The sequence below is a fragment of the Amia ocellicauda genome, chromosome 21 (assembly GCF_036373705.1).
Source record: "Amia ocellicauda isolate fAmiCal2 chromosome 21, fAmiCal2.hap1, whole genome shotgun sequence".
NCBI classification, from domain to species: Eukaryota; Metazoa; Chordata; class Actinopteri; order Amiiformes; family Amiidae; genus Amia; species Amia ocellicauda.
Window position 1 is genome coordinate 14703297 of NC_089870.1, and position 27886 is coordinate 14731182.

At 37.4% G+C, this 27886-nt stretch overlaps 1 protein-coding gene across 1 annotated transcript in view; it reads left to right on the forward strand.

Annotated features, from left to right (window-relative positions):
- The window catches only part of LOC136716794 (MAM domain-containing glycosylphosphatidylinositol anchor protein 2), a 186002-nt gene that overhangs the window by 144314 nt on the left and 13802 nt on the right, over positions 1-27886 (forward strand). The window contains exons 11-13 of the mRNA XM_066694181.1: positions 15485-15662; positions 24956-24976; positions 26455-26610. Coding sequence (XP_066550278.1) covers positions 15485-15662; positions 24956-24976; positions 26455-26610 — 355 coding nt within the window. The remainder of the gene's footprint in view (positions 1-15484; positions 15663-24955; positions 24977-26454; positions 26611-27886) is intronic.

Below are 27886 nucleotides of genomic sequence, written 5' to 3' on the forward strand. Positions count from 1 at the left end.
ATGGTTGTTGGTGCCAGACGGGCCGGTCTGAGTATTTCAAAATCTGCTCAGTTACTGGGATTTTCACACACAACCATTTCTAGGGTTTACAAAGAATGGTGTGAAAAGGGAAAAACATCCAGTATGCGGCAGTCCTGTGGGCGAAAATGCCTTGTTGATGCTAGAGGTCAGAGGAGAATGGGCCGACTGATTCAAGCTGATAGAAGAGCAACTTTGACTGAAATAACCACTCGTTACAACCGAGGTATGCAGCAAAGCATTTGTGAAGCCACAACACGTACAACCTTGAGGCGGATGGGCTACAACAGCAGAAGACCCCACCGGGTACCACTCATCTCCACTACAAATAGGAAAAAGATGCTACAATTTGCACAAGCTCACCAAAATTGGACAGTTGAAGACTGGAAAAATGTTGCCTGGTCTGATGAGTCTCGATTTCTGTTGAGACATTCAGATGGTAGAGTCAGAATTTGGTGTAAAAAGAATAAGAACATGGATCCATCATGCCTTGTTACCACTGTGCAGGCTGGTGGTGGTGGTGTAATGGTGTGGGGGATGTTTTCTTGGCACACTTTAGGCCCCTTAGTGCCAATTGGGCATCGTTTAAATGCCACGGCCTACCTGTGCATTGTTTCTGACCATGTCCATCCCTTTATGACCACCATGTACCCATCCTCTGATGGCCACTTCCAGCAGGATAATGCACCATGTCACAAAGGTCGAATCATTTCAAATTGGTTTCTTGAACATGACAATGAGTTCACTGTACTAAACTGGCCCCCACAGTCACCAGATCTCAACCCAATAGAGCATCTTTGGGATGTGGTGGAACAGGAGCTTCGTGCCCTGGATGTGCATCCCACAAATCTCCATCAACTGCAAGATGCTATCCTATCAATATGGGCCAACATTTCTAAAGAATGCTTTCTGCACCTTGTTGAATCAATGCCACGTAGAATTAAGGCAGTTCTGAAGGCAAAAGGGGGTCAAACACAGTATTAGTATGGTGTTCCTAATAATCCTTTAGGTGAGTGTATGTATATATATATCACACATTTGTTTTATGTAGGGATAGGAAATAATCATCCATGATATATGATATATTTATAGAGAATTGTTTTACAGAAGAAATATATATATTATTGCCGTTTGTGCTTTTTTTGCAATTGAGATTTTTGAATCATATGAAACCACAATTATTTTCAAGAGGAAAGCAATGATTCTCTTGCCTGTGGCCGATTGCGTATTTCTGTTTGGCCTTGACTGACACCCAGTTGTTTAAGTATTCCTCTTTAATTCTACGAAGCTCTTTGGGGATTTTACGGCCAGATATTGTAATAGTTCTCCAGGGAGTGGAGAAGGCTGTGCAGATGAGATATTGTTCACCCATGACCTTTCAGACCAATATCACCTTTCTTATCTGCTAAACCAGTGGGCTTGGTAATAAGAGTCATACATCACTGATATTGTGGCCCTGCTGTTGACTTCCAAAAGACCAATTTAAATACATGCTAAGAAGGCTGCAAGTTGTTTATTCATCCTAAAATCTTAGCTAATGTACTTCTCATTGATTTAGTCCTTTATGTTAATTGGCTATTAAAGCTCAATTACAGAGTTGCAAAACAAAAACACGGAAGGAGATTGCAAAGCAGGGCCTGCCAGGACATAAAATTAGCTTTTATATGAAGGTCATAGGGGGTCATTCTGCTTCACCAATTTCTTTAAACTTAATTCTTATTAAAATGTTTATTTCTACTTCGTTTCTGGACCCACGTTTTCCTCATAAGATTCTGTTCTTCTGACCCATAAAATAGGACCATGAAACTGGAGATTAGTTTCTATCCCACAAAAATCCTGCTGAAAATTGTTCTAGAGTCTGGGACTGCATAGCAGAAATCCTTTCAGCTGGCCCTTTATATTGTTGACCATTTTCATTCCAAGAGAATATCCTCAACTTCTTCATATTGAAATTAGAGATCTGTGATTGCAAAAGACCCATTGTCTTCTGCAAGACTGTTGGAGAAGGGGAAAGGTAATTTTAATTATGTCAGTGCTTGAGAGGACATTTTTATTTACTTTGCAGGCTGTGCAGTATATGTTTTAAGGGCCTGCTGTATTCCACAGCACAGAAGAAGTGGGTAGGGGTGAATTTGCATTAACGAAGTGCTTCTTTTTTTACACTGAGATCTGCAGGATGATGACATGAATGAGAAGAGAGACTTGGTTGCCAAGGAAACAAACAAGGCTTTTTACATCAGACCAGCATCACAAAATTAAAAGCCAGAATGAAATCGCATACATACACAGACAAGCTGAAAGTCCAGCTGTAAAATTCTGTCTGGTTTTTATATTTTAGGTTATTTGTTTGTTTTTCAAATGCAGTTATCCTGTTGCTTCCAAAAACATAAGCCACTTGCTCATGAATTTACATTGAAATCCTCCAATGTGACTTTGATGTTTTACTTAGTTTTCGATTTCAAAGGGAAAGCCCCAAGCAGGAAGTTTATTTCCAACTAGACAACTAGGCAATGCATTTCAAAGCCAATAATTGGATTATAACCTCTCGCGTTAAAACATGTTCTTTTATGTTTCTTAATGAATTTTTAAAAAGCAAGACGTTGTTACAGAACCAGAGCTGACATACATTAGTGCCAGAACAGATGTGCTTTATGGCTTTCACCTTAACTGCAAAGCTGGAGGTTCAGTAGTCCCAGTATAGCAATGTCTTTTATTAATTAATTCCCGTTTGTATGGTTTAGTTTCACTGCTTCACGGACGTCAGGGGATAGACCTGCAAGTAACCCTCAATGATGGTATTTGAATAAAGGTCATTTGGGAAGAAATGAAATGTCAATACTCATCTGTACCACCATTATACCTCAAAAGACCCCCCACCCCCCTAATAAAAATGATCCTTTAGACTGTGTGCTGTAATCATATACTCACACAAGGGAATCACAATTGAATCCTTCATCAAGCTCTTTAATCCACCTGTGAGGAATGGTTTTAAAGGTGTTTTTTCTCAGAAAATTCTATGGAAAATTTATATTTTTAGTTCTCTTCGTGCTATTTGAGGAGGCCATTGTTATTTTGTGTTCTTCTATATTTATTTTCCTAAAAACCATGTTCCTTGATGGGTTCATGTTCCTACAACTATTTTTTTTGTTTTTTTCCCTCTCCATTTTGCCAAGGCCAAGATGAAGTTTCAGGGTCTACAAAACAGTCAGTCTGGGTGTCATTGCCCAAGGCTAGGGTTTCACAAAACAGCTTCCCCAGAGCAACTGTCAGAGGCTATTAACCTGTGAGCTTTGAACTCTTCCTGTTTCAACAGCAACGCCTCATACCTTAACAGAGTACCCCCTAGATCAGACTAAAGTACCATTGAGAAGAAGGGTGCATATGTTTCCCTTCATGTTCATAGTTTTAAATTAAAGAAGTAACAAAACTAAATAAAAGTGTAAGCTGCTATTATTTTTAAAAAGTTGTATTTTTTTTGTATCAACTTAAATATTTTTATTTATCTATCTATCTATGTATGCTCAAATGTCTCTTCTTTCATTCCACCACAAAACCCCACTAGGTTGCAGGCCTAAGCCTACTAAGAGGAAGCAGTTTGTTTTCTGCTATTTTAAATGTTTAAAAGCCGGTCCCTGAAGGCAGCTCAGCTGATACCGTGCGTCTCATTATCACGCGGGCCCTGCAGAGGGTGAGCCGGGCCTGGTAGGCTTTACTCAGCAACTACTGCTCTCATCTGGTGTGGCTGGGAATGTGTACGGAGCGAGATTGCTTTGGGGCCAGTAAATGTTAATTAGAAATCTGCTGTATGCCATGTTGATTCATGCTGTAAGAGTTCTCACAAGATTAAGCGCTGTTGTCTTTCTCTGTCAAATGATGTACTACTTTACTCTGGCTAGCAGTCCGCGAGAGTCTGAAACACCCGGTTCAACGGTTTCTTTCCGCTTTTCCCAGTTTGTGGGGGAAATTTAATTCTCTTTTTTATATATATATATATATCCAGCCGTCACTTCAATTTTTCTTCTTCAGTATGAGCAAGGATGTAAGATGTCATCATGGTTTTGGCCAGAGGATTCTGAAGAAGTATCTTTTTGTCCAACTTCATATATATATTTTTGATATACTGTAACAGGTATTCCGCATTCGTGGTGTTAAAATAAACTAGTGTCTGTTTAAAAAAAAATGTATGTGGTATATTAACATATACAAGTAATGGGTCCTGATAAAACTGGAGCCTGAGTTTCTGTCTGCCTGAAGTCAAATGGCATAAATGTCTAATCGACTGGATAATCACCATGTTTATGAGTGTGCAATCAAATTGCCTCTTTTCAACTGCCCTTCCCTGTTTACAGATTCATGACTGTAATTACAAGCTAATGTTCCTCCAGGGATCCTGGCTAAAAATTCTATCAGTGTGAGACTTCCACAGCATGGTTAATTATTTTTGCCGAAGAAAAACATGACAACATTTTCTTAAAATACTTGTTTTATGCATTTCAACACGGTTAAGCATTCTTAGTATATCAATATCCTTCACAATCCTGGGAAAAGTACAGGCATCCTGTTAATCACAACCTCTCAGAGAACGTGCTCAGTTGACCTAGTTGAGAATGGAACTGGAATGAATGGAACCCTCATACAAAAGTAGCGGCCCGTTTCAGACTCCTGAATTTGTAATTGCTCCAGTTTCTGCTTTGTCATTTTTTTGGAAGCAGTGGCTATGTAATCATCTCAGCTTGATATACTTTGAATTAACATGGAACCATAGGATTGGAGCATAAAATTATGGGCACAGCCATGCTGCTGAATGTGTCCAACGCAGAAGAAACTGCCTTATTCTATTATATTTTACCAGCTGTTACCTATAGCATTCGTATGACCACCAATCTCTTCTCTAGACTATTAGTATTGCCAGCCCTCTCCAGTCTTGCACTGGAGTTGCTGGCTGTTCTGTCTGGTCATTGTGGTGTGGTGCCGGGACAGAGAGCTGTTAACAGGAGGGCAGTGTAAGGTGCATACCATAGGAACAGGTCCAAGGAGCATGTTACCCATAATTACCATCTTCCCAATGAGTCTGAGCCTTTTTTGTGAAGTAGTAGCTGAGCCTGGGGAAATCACAGCCCAACTACCGGCACCGACTGCAGCCCCATGCACTGTTACTTGGTACTTGCTACTTTATTGTTGGTCTGTTCACTCGCCGCGTGTCCTCAGTCTTGTGATACACTGCACCACCGCCAACTAAGATAGCACCCATGACCAACGTTCTTATGAAATCACAGGGAAGTGACAGCCAGCTGCCTGTTATTCACAGTAGCCTTCTCGATTTGAACGAATGCTAATGCGGTCAGCTTTCTGACTTTGGCAATGTCGCCATGGTCTCCTGCACAGCTTTCACCTCCAAAAAGATTCAACGTTCTGCCTGCAGCTCTCAAGTTAATTTGTGCCCCATTCAGATGGAAATAAGCCTCATTATAGCATGCCATTTAAAATCTAGGTGAGAGCGACTGGCAAGATGGAACAAAGCATGGCTGCACTGTGTTGCATGGAGCATTTAATACATTTCTGAATTCTCATATTATTGTCCTAAAAAGAAAAGAAAGAAAAAGCAGGGTATTCAAGCAGGAGCAACACAGATAGTGGAGAGGAAGAGAAGACAATAGGAGCTGGCACACGATTATTTTCCTGCATCTCTCCATTTGTCTTGTGTTAAACATGCCATGCTGTTTCAATTACTTACTGCTCTGCCTTTATCTCAGCTGACAAGAAAGTAATTATAGCACATCACTTGAGTCCTCGCCATCATATTTGTGGGTCTTTCTTTGTGTCATTTTTTAACAAGTCTCTTCTACAATTAGATTTAGATTCATTAGATTTCAAGGATTTGAAGCAAAAGGCAAAAATCCGTGATTTGGTGCTTTCTTAAAACGTATTATTTCTGCTTAAATTAACCTTTTCCTTTGCCCGTTCGAATTAATCTCATCGTGTGTTTTACAGAATATAACAAAATATTAACATAAATGTGCAAGATGCCAGAAATGTTGTGATAAACGCTGATTCCAGTCTGAAACCTTCCTTGTCTAGTCTAAGTGGGAACAGTAGGTCTGTTGTTATTGAGACCCGCTGGGGGATTCGAGAGAGCTCCGGAGGTTCTGCATCAAGCTCCATGATTCCTGATTATGTACTTGCTTGCATATAATGACTTATTTCTCTTGGCTGGAAAGCCTCATAAATTGCTTGAGAAAAGTAGTTTGTTTATTTATTTATTTTGTTAACAAACGGATTCAGGTTAGGCTACATATGACAAGCCGTGTGCCACTCTTTGCACCACTGATTGACACTGTGTTAAAATCCCGTTGTCAATCCCATTCACGAAGCCTTCATTGATCCCTTGGATTTTCCGGCACTGACAGACTCTTTATTCCACAGAGGAAGATACAAAGAAAGGAGAAAGGGTTTGTCAGAAGTGTGTATTTACCAGACAGGAATGGTATAAAAAAAGGATTATTAAATGCTATAAAACAAATACTCTTCAAGAAGCAATAGAGAAAATGTATACAATGTTAGTGTGTTAATAATGTGGCAAATAATTACTGGTTAATTGAGAAAAGGGTCCTTAAGGGACAAAAGATAATCTTCCCCTTTTTCCCCCAATTGTGCCTGCACTGGAATGCAGAACAATGGTGCTGCTGCTGTTTAAACGGCAAGTTGGCAAACTAATTTGTTTTACCATTCAGATCAGCTTTTAATATGAAGAATTATAGGTCATAGATGCTACAGATGTGCTGCCAAGGTGATGAAAGACTACAGCTCTAGGTGTTTGCCCCCAATGACAGAACTGTGCCTTGGTGGAAAGCTGCTGACGTGGGGAGGTTCCTCTCTCGTTGTGTGTAAGCCAGTGAACCCACACCCAGATGTCATTAAGGAGGTGCTGTAATACACGTTTCACAGTGAAGGGATTTTAATGCGTTTCCCCGCCTCTCTCCAATGGGCTTTAAAGGTTGGAATGTCCCAGAAGGCCTGATTTTTGATTAAGCAGCAGTATTGTTCTAGTTCACCTCCAGATCTGAACAACATTGAATTAAATGGCAAACGCGAGTATCCAGGGGCGAGTGTGTGTTTGCTTTTTCTTTGTGGTACACAAACAGACATACATTTATAATTTTTTTTGTCACGTCACCATTCTATTAAATTTGTTTTTTAGAAATTGCAGCAAGATGTAAATACATCATATGTCTAAATACTCAGTCACAAGGTTAGAATTAGACGACAAAGTTCATTCTCCAGAGCGAGTAACAAGGCACTAGTCCATACTGGTTACATTTAAACATGGACAATAGCCTTTATAGCCTGGGCTTTGAAATATAACACTATTAATGCTGTTTTTATGTTTGAATATTTTGCTGAAATTGACAAAATATAAAATGAAACTGCAGCTTGAAAGATATACTAGACTACAAATATAGAGAACATCCAGTGCCGTTTCAATGTTGTATATGATGCACAAATCTTCTGTAGTACATTGAGCAATAAAGTAGATATATTGTACAATTCTATCCTTCACATGTTTTACTGCTGTATGAATCAAATATGTTGTTAAACGAATGCTACATACTTCTCAATTTTGTCATTCCTAATTTGAAGCGCAACACGGAGCAGTTCCAGGCAATATGTATATATATTTTTTTAATGTTTGTTTTTTCATTTCTCCAGTGAGAAACATAATTGAAAATACATTTTAAAAAATGTCCTTTTTTATTGAAGATCTTTTGTTTTTTTTGTCTTTGTTATATAATTGACGATATTTGCCTGAACTGACACTGATGAACAACACATGGTTGAAACGTATTCAACTGTGACTTATGCATGAACACAACAATCAGAAATTAAACTGAGGGGTTCCCAAGTGGGCTGTCCACAAGTAGCCTCCACAGGGAGTGCTGAATTAAATCAGTATCTTTGCGATCACTGATCCAAATTAACGCTATGCCACAGCTAGGAGTTTTGTGTAGCAGCTCAAAACTGGCCAAGAAGTGGCAGACCAAGCCATTGTTGTCAGCTGGGGGATCTTGAGTATACTCTCCTATACTGTGTATTGAGTGTACATACAGCAGTAAGTGGCTTTGCTCTGGTGTTTGTGTGAGACGGGAATGTCAGTATTGACTGTGTTGCCTTTTCCTCTGTTGGTATGTGTGCTTTTTCTAGACCAGAAAACCATGGTACCACAAAAATAAAAACATGAGCCATCAGCTCTGAATTGGAGGTACAAGGGTGTAATTGCTGGAGTGAAGATGAATGTCAGCTCCACACCGCTATATAAATCACACACACAGCCCGTAGATGAGGCCTTCACAGCACAGTATTACAAAGTTATAGCCAGCTCAAACTTGATGCAGCTTGAACCAGATTATATTACTGACACTGAGCTCTGGAATCCAGGGAATTTGCATGTCTAATATGATGCTCTTCTTCCATAATGCAGTCAAACACTGGAGCATACTATAATAATAATAATATACCTGTAAGAGGTACATACAGTTAGGTCCAGTTTGCACAGGGACACAATTGTCATCATTTTGGCTCTGTGCGCCACCACAATGGATTTGAAAGGAAGCAAAACACCCCAAGAACAAGCAGGAACTAAAGACAGCTGCAGTGCAGGCCTGGCAGAGCATCACCAGGGAAGAAACCCAGCATCTGGTGATGTCTATGGGTTCCAGACTTCAGGTAGTCATTGACTGCAAAGGATTTACAACCAAGTATTGAAACTCACAATATAATTCATTATTATTGTAGCAGGGTGGGGGGCCTGTCGCAAAAAGGGCTTGTTTGTAGGCGGGGTCTGGTCTTGAAACACACAGTAGGGAGGCAGGCAGAGGGTACAAAACAGGCTTGCTGTTTTGTTGTTTCCCTCAGTGGCGGCACAGTGTGAAAATAAACAAAACAAAACCTAGGTCTGTTTGAGCACTAACTAAACATAAATAGTCCCTAACTACAAACAAAACACTAATAATAATGATAACGTAGCGTAATATAGCGTAATTATTATTGAAGGAGGAGGCTTGCTAACAGATATAGCAATCGCCTGTGGGGGTCAGGATGGTTGACGTCATCTGGGCTACACTCTCCTGAGCTGCAATTCAGACATTTGCATATTTATAAATCAACTAAAAATTAGCTTCATTACAAAGTTCAAGAGAATATAGAATCTTACATTTGAAATATTCCAAGATAGCTTATTGATGGTGTTTAAAGTTTAATGGAAATACATCAATGAGTGTTTTCAAATGCAATTAATAACATACATTATAAATAAATGTTCAATATATTTATATCAAGAAAACACCCATATTCTATGCTGAACATTTGCATTTATTATCATGCTAGTGTTCACTCTTGTGATCTGCTTCCTAAGTGCAGTTTATGCTATTGAATCATTTTTCTTTTGTGTTCAGTGTTATTACTGCAGTATTTTGATACTTAAGCAGTTGTCATCTATGGCTCTTGCTGAAAGTTGGAAGGTTTGCTCAGTAGCCAGTTCCTCAAAATCAACCTTCAAGGTTCATTAAGTTGTTCACACATTGTCACGTTAATTTTCACTTGGAAACCGAAACTGAAAGTTTGAATAGTGAATCTTGTATTAATCCCCTGATTGGTTTAATGTCCATTATTTCCATTATAATATTTTGTTATCCAGAAATAGGCCTTTAATCTCTACAACCAAATGTAGTGTAATATTCCTTGAAATGACACCAAAGCCGGTTTTTGGGATTTTATTTTTATTAGGCTATTTTGGTAAACAAACATTTTTCAACACTAAAAATCTGCATTTCAGGTTTATTTTGTGTCAGTTGTAGAGAACTGTAGAACTTCAGGATTTTTATCCTGTGAAATTTGTTTTTGGTTCCAAGTTTACACACTATGTGAGTACTTTTGATTTACATTGAAATATACAATAATGATGTGTATTGTTTCTCAGAGAGATTAATAAAGCATTAAAATGTGGGTTGTATTGTATTTTTAAAATCAGATTGTTTTGGAAAAGAACAGTCAAAACAACATGATGACAACAACATTATTTTTGAGCAGGCCCTAGCTGACCCATTATTCTCCAAATATTTTCTGGTCATCTGCCTTATATTGTATACTGGTCACTCTGTACCTGTAAACAGAGTTCAACACTATCTTAGTCTCTCTCTCTCTCTGCCCATCTCTCTCTCTCAGTAGGTCCTCGTCCTAGTTCCCTCAAATTGAATACTGTTTTGGTTTACCTTTCAATTTTAGCCGCATTGCATTCTGATTGTATCTATTTTCTATGGAACTTTGACTGTCATGGCCAGCGATCCATTTTCCCCCCAGCAGAGTACGGTTGTATTACCTAAAATTGTAGTGTTAGGATATGGTCCCAAGCTGAGTCTGAATGATATTTAATGACCTTTTAAAGCACTTTCAGGCGTCAGTACTATTTCTCTTAAGAACAGAACAATATGGTGTTAATGGCGCAGTGCTGCTTGCTTCTGCCTCTCCGAGGAAGCAGTGCCCGGTGCAAGCAACAAGGTCATTAGAGGGCCTTTTTACCTGAACCCACAACTCCCCTTTTTTTTCTCTCAACACAACTACACAAATTGTGTTTGAGGTGAACGTGCATTTGAGTCTTACTTAACAGTACATTATCTCGAGGGAGGAACGGAGCTTCTTTACTTTACTTCTTTAAATTAGAACATTTGTGGAGACAATAAACTAATTGATTTGGGTGATGAAAATCTCATTATTGACTCGGGGAGGATCTTGATGTGAACAATATGAACGCTGCAGGCTTGCTGACATTAGACAAGCTCTATTTTCGCACTTGGTTTAACCAATCAGCTTTCATTTGTCCCAGGTGAGGCGCTGGATTCTTGTGCTATTCAGAATTTGTATTACTGGCTGCATGTGCTCAAATCAGCTTCAGCCACTAACGGTCTCACACCAGGTTTGACAGGTTTGCATGTTACTTTCTATCTCTCCTGACAAGGGTGTCATTGTTTTACAAACCCGCTGTACGATCAGTACCTTTTTACCTATAAGATAACCATAATATAGAAGAAATGCAAGCATCATATTTGTATGTTTTGGCCAAGCAATCACATAAGAGCCGCCATGCAATCGATTTACTTCACTCGTGCATTAGGAAAAGTCAGCACCAACCAAAAACAGCTACGATTTTTACCATTGTAAAATAAGAGGGAAATTGTGATTGACATTCAACAGAAATTTGTGATGACTGAATAGTTTCATTACAAATGATTAAAAAAAGTCTTCAATGAACAATATGCTATATATTTACATGACAGATCCAATAAAGTGCTTTTTGTTTTATGATTTCTTATGCTTTAAGAAAAATGTACTTTAAATCCTCATAATATGCATGAGTGCCTACGATTCAACAATGAGTTTTACTGCTTTCTTGTTGTCTTTTTGAACTATGATTTAAAAAGAGACCAGCTTATATATAACATAAAGCCTCCTCTGGGATATTAGCTGACAGAACCATAGGTGCTCCAGAGATTTGCTAATTAAATTGTTTTGCCAACTAGGGATTAAAAGAATCTACAAATATATTCCAATCTTCACACACAAGTGAAAAACCATTAGTTATACCAAACCCATGTAAGTTCCAGAAAAGTACAGCCAACTGACACTTAAACAACAATTACCAGCCACTCAGCTGAATTTGTTTATAGCAGTGGTATTTATGCCCTTGAGTTCCATGGAGGATTTCAAGTCAGAATTGGTGGTGCTGTATTTTAATTAGCTGCTCTTACACTTGTGGCACAAAGATGGTCCTCACCAGCAGCCCCTAACCTATTTATTTTTAAAAGTGTTTAATTTAGCAGAGGCCTGCCTGGGAAGATAAATTGACGTCTCTCTCAGTTCAAGCTGTTAGACTTGCCTTCTACACAATTTAACAGGTTAATTCAGGGGTCAAAGTGCTAAAATACTTCACTGGAAAGTAATTTGCTGCCTCAAAACATCCTGCTTAAACCTAGATCCTTTTTTGTTATTACTTTTTACGAAGTGTTATGATTACTATTATGTTATTATTTTCCTTCTCTTCCCTGTTTGGAGTCCATCCGAGAGGTCCTCTAACCTCTAATGAAAAGCTAGGATGATCAAGGGGCTGCCCTGGTGCCATTCGTTGACACATTTTCTTCCTTTACGTACTGAATTAATTTCCCTAACTATTCAGGCCCAGTTTACTGTCATACACCATGGCTATTTTCTTATCAGACTGCATCATTTGTACAGGTTGCTTTAGTTAACTGAAACAAATCATCCCTGCTGTTTTGTTTCACAGCCTCTGGGAATATTAAAGTATTTTTTCTTAACTAAGCCTAAAATAAAAACTTACATATCGCCACCAATTGCTAATTTCAGACCAACACTTATGTTTTTTTTTGTTTTTTTGTTTTTTGTTTCGTATGACAGAAAAAAACGCTGTTATCTGTGAGATTTGGGTTAAAGTCATTATGTCTCATTACCTTTTTCTCGTTACTAATAGAAACAGTTTTTGGCAACTTTTTTAGGCTTGAAGGTGACATACACTCAATGAGAAACTAATAATGTATTTTAAGTACTGTAGTTCTACTCAGAAACAGTAAATGTTCTAACCAGTATGTGTTCTTTCACTAAAACTATCGAGCATTTAAGACAAATACATTGTGTTGCTTGAAACCATTCTTTTCTTTTACATACCCTGCAAACGTTTCCTTTTTCCTAGCATAACAAAAACATTTATTTATTTTTGTAATCCATTTTCTTCCTGTGTGCGTTTACTTCGTAATTTCCTGTCACAGAACAAATCTCTTATTGTAGGTTTGCCTGGGCGTCATCTTAAAGCAGACAGAGAGACAGGTTCTTGTAATTAGGCTCTATGAAAATACTAAGAGAATATATTCAAATACTGATCGTCCTGATTGGAAAAAACCTGATTTAATTTTGTTTGTGTAATGAATCACATACATTTCTTTTTTATGAGGGGCTCTGCTGCTTATTTCTTTTTCTTATTATCGGCAATGGGCTTGCCTCATCCTTCGGTGAGCTCAATAAGAAAGATTAATCTGTAATAAAAGGATAACTATCTAAAGAGGTCCTTATATAAATAAATATACAGCATACCCAGAGACTCTGTTGTTGAAGCAGTAATGAATGTTCTGTGCAGGGGCTGCTCAGCTCAATATACTGTAGCTATTTATAGACATGCCCGCTCCTTGCAAATACCCTCACAAACGCTATGATTTCCCTCTGCAGCCAGCTCCGAATTAAGGCTGAGGGGCACTATTTTTTTTTTCAATAATGAATCAATTTCTGTTTAAGGCTTGGACTCAAGAGTGGGGAGAATTGGAATGAAACCTTTTTGTAGAGATGGCCAGGCCTGGATTCTGTGCGTGGGAATTAGCTCTGTCAGATACAGAGCCAGGTATTGGTTAGGGATCGCTTTCATTCCCCCGCTGTCAGGGGGACGTTTGGTTCCTTCACTGCGAGGAGCATCACTTTGAAAGCACCGGGAGACATGTCGGCAGTCTTCACAAGGAGTGGACCAGGCCGTCTCTCCTCTGGATTTTCACAAGGGCTTTGTTGTTTTGTTTCGGAGACATTCAGACCACAGCCACAATTGTTCTCTAAGGTGTAAGAGGTCATGTATTTCTAATCATTACAATACCTGTGTTGTTTTTAAACTCGATTGTTTCAACCTTTTACTTCTCTCGGGTACCATATTTATGTAGTGATGGATTCACTATGCATAATGAGTCTTGTTACATTATAGTATATCAACTGTATATCTTATAAGAGTGAAGTACTAACAGCTATATATTCTAAACTTTAGGTATTGTGAGAATTATCTCTATGATTGTGAGAACTATTCAATGTTTTTTTTCTTAACATGGACCTTTTTATGTGTGTGTGACTGCTTTGTGATGAATAATACCTCTGTGTGGTATTTCTGTTGGAGGGCAGTTGTAGATTTGCAGGTAGGTGTATAAGAGAAGACCAACATAATTGTGATGTGGCAGAGCAATGGCCAGACAAGTGATGAATAGGGGGAGCTGCAGGGGCAATGAGGAAGGTAATTGGGCTGGCTGTATTGATACTTAAAAATGAGCAGGGAGAAAATCTCAAGTTAAGGTTTTAAGTGATTTATGCTGGTAATTATAAAGGAGTGACAAATGCAAAACAACTAACTAAATGTTTCCCTGTGGCAACCAGACGAATGGCCCACCTTTTAGAATGACTGTAATTTTTAAATTAGGCTCATACTTCATACAGGTTTTGATTGCAATTATTATAATGCGTCTGCCTTCCAATTTTAGCACTTTGTTTAATCTTCAGGTCTTTTATTTATGGAGATGATTCTGATATATGTGTTGGCACAAAGTGTGCACCATATAGCCAGACGAAACGTGCTGGGGAGTGAATAAACCGTGGTGTAGTTTAATTGGTCCAGTAATGCATCACTTCTCCACCTTATCTGCTGTGTAGTGAGCTGCTGCAGACCACCCCAGAGGGTGCTGCACGTCACTGGAGCCCCCTTCTACCTTTGGGATTTGGGGGATGAAAAGTGCTATATAAGGTATTATTATTATTATTGTTATTTTTATTATTATGATCATTGTTATTTTTATTATTTGACCAATGATGTATATATCAGGTTAGCACACAGCAGTATATGATATTCCCACAGACAGGGGCCTTAGGGTTTAATGCTGGACCTTTCCAGTCACATTGTTTTGTATTAACCTTATCAAGAATACCTTTTCATGGGATAGCTATACCATTTTTCAATGTAAATGTCACTCTGTAATTACCAGTTAATAGAAACCAACAAAACAAAAACACATTCCCTTGAAACCGAAAAAGCACTCAATGCCGCAAAGTCCAGTGAACCAGAGTCAGTGAAAAGGGTTTGTACACACAGATTTCATGGCTGTAGTTAGTTCTAATTACTTTCTGTCCCAATGCATTTACTTTTTTTTTATTTTATGGCAGTTACCTGGATTTCATTCAAACGACAATTGCAGATGAATCACCTTCTTGGCTTAGACCGGATAAAAACTTTGACCTACCCACCAGTCGCAAAGTAGAAACTTGTTCCCAATCACGTTTTTAGTCTTAAATAATAGAGAGCCTCTGACAAGAAAAAGAAATACGCAATTGGAAAAAAGCTGTGTATTTTGTGATCCGTGAGTAGGTCAAAGTTTTGATTTGGTCTAGACACTTGTCCGTTTGGGTAAGAACAATTGTAACAGAGCACAGTCCGATTATCGTACTCTGGAGAGAGAAAAAAAAACAGAAGAAAAATGAAAAAGTAATTGACCCCCACTGCAGGGAGCTAGACCTTTCTGTGAAAGTCATATGCCTTTGGCTGGCCACTGCTCTGCTCACACTCGCTGAGTGAGTACCTTCTACAGCAACGTCTCCCTGTTTCTGACAGGCGGGGCAGCAGCGCTGGTGGGAGCAGGAGATCCCCATCACAGGGATGATACCGAAGGGAGAGCTGATCACCTACAACCTCACAGAGCTGATCAAACCCGAAGCCTACGAGGTCCGCCTCACCCCCATCACCAAGTTCGGAGAGGGAGACTCCACCATCAGGATTGTCAAGTACAGCGGTAAGAACCACTCTTCCCTCCTTACACCAAGGCCAGGACTGGATATGCCATCCTCAGAAAAGAGGATTTAGGCTTCTGTCACAACTGGCACTTAATAAATTGATGAATCAGACTTAAAATAACTTATTTAAAAATAAAGTTTTACCTTCCTAGAAGATCATTCCAGTTATTCGCAGAAAAGCTTGATTGGCTACAATTTTGCATTAGGGATTCTTGGACGTCATTTATATTTTGCCAATAAAGTTAGAGTTCTTAAAACTTGTTTATATATATATATATATATATATAACTGGGACAGTTTCTAAAGAACTTACACCCTTACAAGAGATAACTGAGTCGTGGAGAATATTTCTGATTCAAGTCATCACATCGACTTGACTTCCCCACCCAGACGGAACAAATATACAGCGTAGTTAACATTTGTATTCCTTCTTTTTTTCAAATGCCATTTTTTGGAATCCATATATTTATATTATAGGTTAGATATATGAGGTTAATGTCTACAATATATATCTAACATATAAAATAGCTATATATAGTATATATGAAGTATAGACTAATTAAAAATATATGGGATGTATTTTAAATATTCTAACAAAGGGGCACTGAAAAATAGAACCATGTATAAAAAATGTATATTTGTTCCATATAGACAGATCTTTCCTAATGAAATGTTTTTATTTTCCTCCTGTTTGCTGTCATTATACACGGTACTGTGCCTCAGCAGGACAGTATGACGCGCCTGCATTGCAAAGCTGATTGGCTCTTAAACTGATAAAAGCTGGCTGACCTACTCTGCAGTCTACATTAATGTTTAAATCTTGTGTGTTTTATGAAGTGGTTAACTTAATGGTCACCAATTCAAATCTGACTATTCAATATGCAGATGGATATGTACTGTATTACTCGCTGTTCATTGAAACTTAATTAGGCATTAAAAAAAACATTGAATTCCAAATTGGACAGAAACGGCTACAAATTAGGCGAAAGTCCTTGATAAATATTGCTCTGCTGGCCTTGTGTGTGTATAATGCATTTTGTATAATACTGAGCAAAGGTACTCATGCTAATGGTGGTTAAAATATATCTATATAATGGTTATCAATGTGAACTTTTCAAGTACCTCCACATCAATGCTTAGATATTGCAGACATTTCACAGTAGCGGACAGATGCTGTGCTGCTGGCATGCGGAAACAGATTCGGGAATTATTCACCCATTGTGCAAATTCATTTCATGCTTCTGCCCAGTGGTTCAGATGTTTTAAGCAGGACTGTCAAAATAAATAAACAAATATGTAAAATCAAATTGAAGAACAGTGTGGAATTCAGACACTACGCAACTGAGTTGAGATGCAGCGCACACACCTGCCCGACAATCAGCCGAGGGATAATGTGGTTGTAAGAAAAACAGGGTAAAAATGATTGTCTATCTCATGGTCAAATAAATTTCCAACATAGCAACATGGGAGACCAAGTAAGAGAGAGACTAAATTTTGTACAGGAACATTATTCAAATTATTCCTTTTTGACATACAAAGAGCACGGAAATCTGTGCTACAACATCAGTGTATCTGGATGCATCCTGGCAAAAAGCTAAGCAGTCAATCTCACTTAAACCTCTTGTAGTAGTGTTTACATTAGGGCTTTGAGAAATATTGAATGAGCCGTACCACTTTTTATATGGTCAGGGTTTAAGCTTTTTATTTTATTTAATTCTGTTTTTCTATTTTTTAATATAACTCTACAATACAAATAACAAGTATAAAAGTATAAAAGCTGCTCCAGATGTCTGCTTTATTTGTTCACATAACAGAGGGAACAACAGGTGGACAGATAATGTGTACATGCTACTGTGGTGGTATTTGTAATGTAACAGGGACACCTACTGGTTGTGTAAAAAAAACATTGGATTCATTGATGAATTGTGAAGTAGGTAGCATCCGAAATTGCTGCATTTGGTAAACAACTAATCAGTCAGTAAAGGTGCCTTTCAGTAGCTCTGCACTGTAGAAATGTGGAGAGATGCAGAGCGAGAGGAAACGGATGGCATGAACCAGGGGGTTACATGGGTGTGTGGGGGTGGATTTACTAATTGGTGCACTGTTAAAGCCAAAGGGCGAAAATATATAATAATAATAATAATATAATGTAATTAAACCGTACCTTTTTTGGAATGTCTCCATGGAAACAAAAACCTCTTGTGTTTAAAAACATGTCCGTCTCTGTTTTTTTGAATGAGTGGGATTCATTTTTAAAGAGGCACACACAATATTTTCTATTCCTGTACTTGGTTTATCGAGCTTGTGAATAATGGAAATACTGAGAATCACACCGTGGTTTTTAATTGCTGCATTGAAAATGAAGGCGATCTGAATTAACAACTAACCCATTAGTAGGTAAAGGGCTCATTTAGAATAACAGAAACATGCAGAACTTCACCCAGCATTTAAATATTTTGCGCAGTATGAAAATAAAATAGGTTGAACAGTGCTTTCTCTCAAGCAAACAGGCAGCAATCTTCCATGAGGTTTTCACCATTGAAGATCGATTTAATGATGTGCATTTTTAATGTGTGTTTCTTTTAATAATTTATTTTGCATGTTTTCATTGATGTTTGTTTATAACTACTGTTTGTTTAATTATGCATGTTCTTTTCATTAATTTCTTAAAAATAATATTTTATTTAATTTGTGTTTGTTTGTTTGTTTTAACCAAGGGGTCAGAAGAACGGCAGGTAAAATATTTCAGACAACCTCATTACCACATATTACTAACACTAATATTAACAGGCAAGGACCAAGCTATGGCATTTGATTTTCTAAAGAACTGTCATCAGTTCATTTGATTAGTCTTTTCAGTATTATTATTGTTTTATGTATTCATATATGTGTATGTATGTATGTATTTTATCCCTTTACTTCAGGTGTGCATGTGGTTCATGAATGAGCAAATGCACTGTTATGAAGAGAAACTTGCTGCACAAATAGCTACATCAACAGCTGTATTTTATTTGCCAGTGAATATTGTCAAATGGCAGTACTTTTTTTTTTTTACCTTATCAGTGCCATTGTCTGAATTCTTGCTTCTTAACAAAACAATTCATACAAGTTACCCTGAAATGTCTTTTGTATCATCACTAACTACGCTCATGTTTTATAGTATCTCATAATGTGTGCATCAAAAGACCCAAGTCCAACAAGCAGTAGGTGACCTATCTGATGAGTTCTGTTTCCTTTGGTTCGTATACCGCTCTCCTATATGTCACAAGGCATCATGGGAAATGTTATACAAAATTGAGAATGCTAGACTCACTTGTTTTTGACAAAAAAATTATATTTTGAAGTTTAGTTTCTGACTATAATGTGTCCAGGGTCAATGCATTACTTTGAGTTAATTACCAACTAGAGCATTAAGAGCCCTCAATTTCACTAGGGGCCAGAGGAGTACTCTGCTAGACCATTAACTCGCCTATAATGGCACACTCCTTTGGACAGAGTGCTCTGGCAATGCTGTTGTCTGACTGAATGGGCCTTTATTGAACAAGATTGGTAAGCAATTTAATTCTGAGATTGTCCTGTACTTTATTACACCTCTGTGCGATTAATCATTTAAATGAAGTGAAGTAAGACCTATTTTCTGGGAATTCGCCTTCCTGAATGTGTCAGCCCAAGCCAGGCCAGTTGAGATGATCTCTAAACAGTCTACTGACTACTCAGCCCTTACTGCACCCTCTTACTATCCCACCTACTTTATTTTACAAGACCTTTGAAATTCTCTTTTCTTAAATGAAAATGTTCTTTAATGGGCCCTATTTCTGAGGTTTTATCTGAACAGTCAAATTAATTATAAATAACCTGAGTCGTGCATTATGCAGCACAATTAATTCACATTCTGAATAGAAATAATTAAATGCTAATATGTTGGGTCATGATCAACAACATATTAAAGGCATTATGATCACCTAGCAACACACTGAAATAAAGTTCCTTAAGCATGAGGCTCCTCATGTTATTTTTAATCATCCTTCTTACTTTTATTATTTTTTTCATTCTAGAAAACAATTGTAAAAGGATTTATAAATATTCAAATGCATCTTTCTCAGCCGCTACACTACAAAGTTTCACTGAAGCGCTGATCCGCTGACAACGTGGGCCTTGATCTTTCAAGCGACTCTCAGGCAAATGCAGTGTTTCTGAAACAAAGCCCTGCTGGCAAATATATATTCTCAATAAAGAAAACAATTGCCAATGCCAGCACAGCACACTGCATAACTAGATGAACTGTTACAAAAAAATGTATTTCTCTTCCTTTATACTAATCTGCTGAACAGCAGTCATGCGACATAACCATAATTAAACAGCCCACAAATGTGCACAACTTATCCAAAGCACTAAGTGCTACAGTGCAATTTTGTAGTTTAGCGGTTAAGACAGATTTGCATATTTATAAATCATTCAAAACGGCGCTTCGGAATGTAAAATTTTGCAAAGGTGACAAGGGGTATTAAAGCAAATGCCAAACCTGTTACGTAAGTAAATGTATTCCACATTTTGTTTTTATATGAATGCAAGAGAACATTCTGTGCATTTTTACTTTCTCTTAGTAATGTAGAATATTTATTCTATTATGATTAATTTAAATACACTTTTAATGGATCATCATATACTTGTGAGCAAAATTGCAAGCTATGGAGGTTAAACATAATACAGTTTTACTGCTTCTGTTGATCAGTTAATAAAAATTATATTATATTATATTATATATTTCGAGTGCATGATGTTGTGGTGAACTGCATTATTGTTCTTTTTACACTTGTGAAGTGAACCAGTTTTGCATATTAAGCCACCTCTGTATAAACTTCACACTCTCAGCTTCCAGCCTTCAAAGCCGACCCATTGTAATTATAATTGTCTTTCATTCAACCAGTGGCGGTGTTCATGTTAAATAAGCAGGGTACTGTGGTTATTTATTTGTTTACTTATTAAGCCATAATACTACATTATCCAATTCCTCAGCCAGCAATCTTTAGTTATTTGCTGAATGTTCAAAAGATATTGACCTCTACAGTCTTCCTGGAGTCCAAGAACCTACAGATCTGTGAAGCTAGATCAATTCAATTAATGCCAATTAATGCAGAGTTCAGAGGTGGAGACTTGAACGGGGTTCATTATTTGTAAGAGCCTGTTATTTCTGATGTCACTTCCCTAATCCTACTGCATACAGCCCATGTAAAGAGTACGGATATTTTGTAATATATATTGTTATTTATTCACAACATTTACCCACGTACCCTTAATTGTAATAACGACTGGTGAATTGACTTAGTCATATTTTGAAGCTCAGTGTTCCAGACATCTGTCTATAGTTTACCGATGCAGGCAATGCATATGAATGATGATTTGCGTTGTAAAGCCATGAGGAAAAACACTTACTTGTAGAAGTGGATGTCTTTCGAGATATTTTATGATGCAGGCGATTAGGTAGATTTAGATTGTTAGAAGTTACCTTGTAGGCAAGTGGTTATTTAGTCAGTCCTGTAGAGTTTGATTATACCTTAAACTGAGTTTATATATTTAATGGAATGTATAATTAATTTTTAATAGACTTGTATTTGTATACAGTAAACTGCTGCCCTCTTCAATTGGTCCAGTTACATGTATTTAGCACTAATAACATTTTACTGGACTGAAGGATAGCTTGATTCAGTTATGGGAATATTGGATTTTATTTTGATTAAATGTGTGTCGCACTACTGGAATCACTGCAATTATGAAACAAAATTAAATGTCTCTCGAGCAAAGAACAAAGAGCAGGAGCTGTGATGAGAAATTGTACAGAGCTATCTAAGAATGCAGCGTTTGTCAGCTTTAATAACAGCACTTAAAGTGGAAGGTCAGCTTTTGAGTATATCAGCTTGTCGGGTGACAAGGCTGTGTGACAGAACCTCCTACGCCGTGTCAAAGAAAAACTACAAAGGAAAAGAAAGAAAGATGGTCTGTTGTTCAGTCTGCAGTGCAGAATACAGTATTTGACCCTGCAATATCTAAAGCTATAGGACTATAGGATTCCCATCGTAACCACAATGACACCGGATGTTGGCCATTTCTGACCTTAGGTAGACTGTAATTAAAATTATATTTCACTATAGGTTAATTATATATTTTTAATTATTGAATTATATATTCCTCAAAGCACACTCTATTGCTTTTGATTACAGGTAACTTCTACCTATGTTTTTCCTAAAGCATTTAGAACCCTTGACCAGAATATAAATGTTTGGCGGGCATTAAAATAGAATTGTTACATTTTTTAAACGTATTACGTGGTTACCAGTCTATGTATTGTTTTACGAACCTTAATTATCTGGACCCGTCTTAAATAATTAGGATTTATACAGACACAGATTGTGGAATAAAAAACAAAACATTGCATAACAGTTTCAACTGTATATGCAGTATAGGAATTCAAGGTTAACAGCCGTTGTGTTTTGATAATCCTGATTCACTCAACCAAAAATAATGTTTTATCCAGCATATGATGAAACAGTGAAAGTCCTTCAATTCATTTCATTCACAATCCCGATTTCAAACATAATTCTTTAGCTTTTTTTAGAAGCTGTGCAGACTACCCCCGGATATTAATGCAGTGTCATTAGGCCTGAATAAGAAGAGAATGATGATCACACTGTTAGTCATAACACATTAAATTCAACTAGAACCTGGGATTACGTGAACGTCTCTGGGAGGAGAAATGTGTGGGGATAATAACAATAAAAACGAAACCTCATTTTAAAATAAACCACATGTAGAGGCATGGAAAATAAATAAGATTTTTATTTTATTTTAAAAGGTGAGAATCAAGTTGCTGACCCAGACATCAGAGGCTACAATTGCCCTTGCCTTTCTGGAGAGCTACAGTTTTGTCTACCATTCTCTTTCTAAATTGCACTAATTGTAAGCAGGCAGGCACTGAGAGCAGGGAGAACCTATTAATTAGAGTTTGTGCTAATGCTATTGGCTTTGCCAGATATAAAACAGCTGTTCCTTTTGCTGTTGCAGCACTTAATTCTTCTTGGATTTGAAAACAGTTGCATGGACTGGTAAACATCTTTTCATTTAGCTTTAAAAAGGCTTGTTAACATTTGCTCTCTTTTTCATCACAGTAAATAAACATTCTCCACACACTCACTTACATACATATATATATACACCTCTACACCGATATAACGTGGTCCTCAGGAGCCCAAAAATCTAATCACATTGTAGGTGAAACATATGTGTATGCATTTGGCGATAGGAGTTTTAACTTTTAGAAAAGCTTAAAATGAAGCTAAAAGGGAAAAGTAATTCACAGATTTAAACTGTCAACGATGCTCTGCCGACAATAATAAAAAAAATCGGCCGTGAAGATCGGAGTGAAAGTTTAAAAACGCTGTAAATGTACTCAGCTTTGTGTGCTGCATTTCGTAGCCATTTTTACATTACCATGTAATATCCGAATTCGTATCATATCAGATCGCGTTATATCGGGGTAGAGGTGTATATAATTATATAGTTATTATTTTTTTTTTCATTTCGTTTTTCTGTTAGTAATTAACTGAAATATGTTACAATTAATGTCAAAATGGACAATTACACGAGTCAAATTCATATTTAAATGGAAAAGTACACAAGTGGGCATCTCTGGATTTCTAAATGCCAGATACAAGCCGGGTCATTAATCTATGTCTGATTTTCGACATGCGTACTTATTAGAATGAAGATTGTTTGTTGCCAGCCAGTTCGCTCATGCATGGGATCGGTTTGTTTAAAGCTTTATTTAGAGCTTTCAAATGGTTCCATCAGAAGATACATGAAGATTTTCAATTTGTGTTGCGCCAATTTGAAGGGTGTAATTTATGCAGTTTAAATGAGCAATAGCATAGGACTAAGGCAGCAGCTATAATTAAATAAATTATAAATCTTAGAAAAAATAAAGCACTCATTCATTTCAATTAGTTCTATTAAGCAAGTAACCGCTGGTTGCTTTCACAATCAAAACATTGTGTGTAAAATTGTGGAGTGGAAAGAGAAATGGATCATCCCTCCCTTCTGCATCATTGACCTCTGTTAATTTAACAGGAAGCAAATTTAAACAAATGCCAGGTTGACCTTCACTTAATATTCGGTTTTAATTTTCTCACAAGAATTGATAGAGAGAGAGATTCTGCAAACGTACTACACCCAGAAACCAAACCCAGATCATGTATGTTACAGTATGCCAATGTCTCAGGTGTCTCTCTCCTAAATGCTGACTTTTTAGTTTATCTTCCTTCACATTTCATGGGGGGGGTGGTTAATTTGTCAGCCTGTACAGTACCAGCTCTGATTCCCATTAGTATTCCTATAAAAATACTAAAGGCTGTCAGATAAACATTCAGGGTAGAGGACTTTTCGGCAGTTTTTGTTGTTGTCATTTTGCTGTTTTCTGTTGCTGTACCCAGAGACACAGCTGGTTGCATACTTAAAGACAAACAGCCACGTGTGAGCTTTTTTCCTTTTTTCCTTTTTTTTTTCTTTCTCCCAGTTAATCTGTCATGACATTATGCCACAATACCTGCTGTGTGTGTTTCTCTGTAAACATCAGCACTTAACTTAACAGACATCAGGATAGCAGCGTTTGAAAGTGATTAAGCAAATGAGTTGGTAGTCAGCCTGCTGCCAGAACATTCAAAATATCCAGCCTGTGAGGTAGCGTGGGTTAAATGACAAGTGCTAAGATATTAAGGACTTATCTTGCATCGTGGTGTTGTTTGTGTTCTCTGCAGCTTTGGAATAAACTATCAAAGGCTTAGCATCTAGAGTTCTAACACCTCTACAGAACAACTTAAATGATTATGTGCATCCCTGAAACGTTGTCCTATGTTCATATCCCGGAAGAGCTAAATTGGCCAGATAAAAACATACAACTTTCTGAATGTTTATGGTTTGTTTTAATTGATTTAACCCTTTCAACTCTGAATGCAAAGCCCAGTCTATCAAATTCCGGACTTGACGATTTACAATGTTCCGACACTGAAATATTCGAATTTACGCGCATAGATGCCGGAGTCCAAAAACGTATGGGACCTGGGGTGTAAAGGGTTGATATAGAAACATCTTCGGGGTGTAACTAAGGAGATAATTAAGGACATCTTAAGGAGAGTACAGGACTTTTATTTGTTTTATTTGTCTGCATTTGTCTCATCACCCTCAGTTAGTGTTCAAAAGATGGGTTGATTTTTACTTTTTTTTCCTCTCTTTTATTTTACAGCGCCAATCAATCCACACTTAAGTAAGTATCCATTTTCTAATTAGTTATACATTACAGCAATTGTATTGTACAGATTTGTTTTTCTTCGTTTGTTTCTTTGTGTTTTTGCTTTTCACTGTAAGCTTTGGCAATTACAAACCATCATTTTTATTTGCTAACATGCTGAAACTTATTTTCTCTTTTCAATAAATTCAATTTGTGCTACCTTTGCTATCCCAGGATCTTTCAGGTTTATCAGATATAACCTTCCCTTTCCTCACACACAATAGTGTAACTGTCACCACACAATAATTAACATTTCAAGTATAACAAAATGTTTGCCAGTAATGTTTTTTATTATTTATTAAGAGCTCAATTGATCTGCCTATTGATTATATTTCATTTTTATGCTAAATAAACTAATTTGAAAGGTAGATGTTCAAGTAGTTAAAGCAGGCAAATTTGTAAAATAACGATTCATTCAAGGTAAGTAAATAACCTGTATTCTAAACAAACAATGAAAAACTAAATTTTGCAAATATCATAAATTGCTTATTTCTACTAACTGTGCAGCTAAAGGTCTATACAGTTACACTATTCACAGATGATAAATGCTTTGCCTTTTGCTAGGGAATTAATGTCAAATCCCTAATTTGAACATGCCTAGCATAAAAAAAATAAAAAATAAATACATTTCTGCCTATAGGCTACACAACAGGCAGTAGCTCAGCATTTGCTAGCTCGGTGGTAACTGCAAATGACAACATCTTTCTTTTCATTGGAGAACACGTCTCTGAGATGTACTTCCATCTGAGCCTATTAAGGAATCTAATTGACTTACATGGCAGCACTGTAAAATACATTTAAAGCCACAATCTCGCTGAAGGACATTTTCCACACACACACAAAAAAAAAAGCAAAGCATAGCTCTACAAAATGTCTGGGCAGTGCTTTGGGATTTGGTAGAATGCGATTTCCTCATTTCCTCAATACCTCACACCAAGCTCTTTTCACAAAACTAAATTTAATGTTATGGAATTTGTTAAAACATAATCTTCAGGCTGTTTGTTTCGATTTCATTTTGTGCCTTGCTGTGATGTAGAATCATACTTAAGTGATCCATTTTTAATAGCAGCACAATGCAGGCACTCACACTGAGGTGAAGAATAATGGGAAGGACGCTACACTGAATACCACTATATATTTATACCACAAGACTGATACTCAGTTATTTCTTCTACAGTATTCTTCACCTCAGTGTGACATGGTAGCAAATGGATAACACCCATGACTTTTATATGAGATTTACAAAAGAGAAATAATGGCCGAACCAAGTTGTTACTATGTCTTAAATTAAGTAACACGTTCTGAACTGTGGCTGCTCAGGGTTCGTCATGTTATCTCAAGGTGTCCTCGCACTTATAGCCCTGTAAGTGCCTAGTAATTTGTTACCTATAATAAGGGGAGATAGCTGAAATCACAGAGTATTTGTGACACTGCTTTTTTCTTTTTATGACCAGGGGAATTCCACTGTAGCTTCGAGGAAGAGCCGATCTGCATGTTCACTCAAGATAAGACGGATAATTTTGACTGGACGAGGCATAGCGCTGCAACCAGGGACACAAAGTACACCCCCAACACTGGTCCCAGCAGCGACAGGAGTGGATCCAAGCAAGGTGAGACACTTTACTGTTTTGGCCTAATGGAATAGCTCATAACAGGTGAATGTATTTATAGGTTTTCAATATAAATCAAGAGATTAAAAATCCACATCTCATTATTTTTGTTTAATCTCAGCTGGATATATGGTATATGGATGACACGACTGGAAACTATATGAAAGTGGAGGTGAACTAACTGGAATAAGGTTTGGATGTATGAGATTGATCTCTTAAGGTACCTCTTCTATGGGACTTGCATGCCAGAACTGATAATGGGGCACAGAAATCACAGGTACACAACATCTGCAATTGAAGGTCTTGGTAAACATGGCTTATACACGCAAAGCCTTTTCACTGAACATTTTCATGCTTCACATCTCATGAGAATGCGAAGAAGATGCTCATAAGCAGCTGGATTTAATTTATATTACCGTACATTCTGTTACTCTCAGTGATGGAACAGATGTTGTAATCACTACCCTCCTCAAATCTTTCCCATGGAAAAAAGCAAGAAACACTGAAAAGTGGAATATAAATCAGCTCCCAGAAGCAAGATATTATCTCGCACTATGTAGATATACTGTAATGCAATATAATTTAATACTCAGGCAACAGTGTACGAATTCTGTACCTTCAGATCTCAATAAGAAAATATCCCTGAAGGACTCGGTTATGTTCCAAATCAAGGATTACAGCGAAAGCTCCAGAGAGAAATAATATCTGACCTTGACCTGTTTTAGAATGTGTTTCGGGCTCTTTGTTCATTGTGTCTGCGCCCTGTGTGCAATCCTGCAGTCTACCTTAACGGCTTTGCAAATAACCCAGCCAGGCATTTATTAAATTAGATTCATAAGATTCAGGCAATTTTGCGTGGACACACTTCCATGCAAATAATATTTCTTTCACATGAGAAATCTGCAAATGACCCTAGGTTACCGTGCCCAAGTTGGCCCAGTTTAACGTGGTGGACATTCACTGCCTGTTGACTTTTCAGGGAGCATTAAATTGAGCTCTGCAAATAATTGGAAGAACAACATATGTGATTTTAGTCAGAAGAACTGAATTCACGTTTGTAATGATGTGCCCTAGAAATATTAACAAAGTCCTGTTTTATAATTGTATGTATTCCAATGTAGCATTTTTCTGTTGCAGTTTTTTTTTTACCACAGTTATTTAAAGAGTTTACAAATACCTGGCAATCAGAAATGGCATTACTCCAGGGTGAAATAGTATTAAATAAAGACCATCCATTGGCCAATAAGGCTCCCCGTCATTGTAATCTTACTTTTTT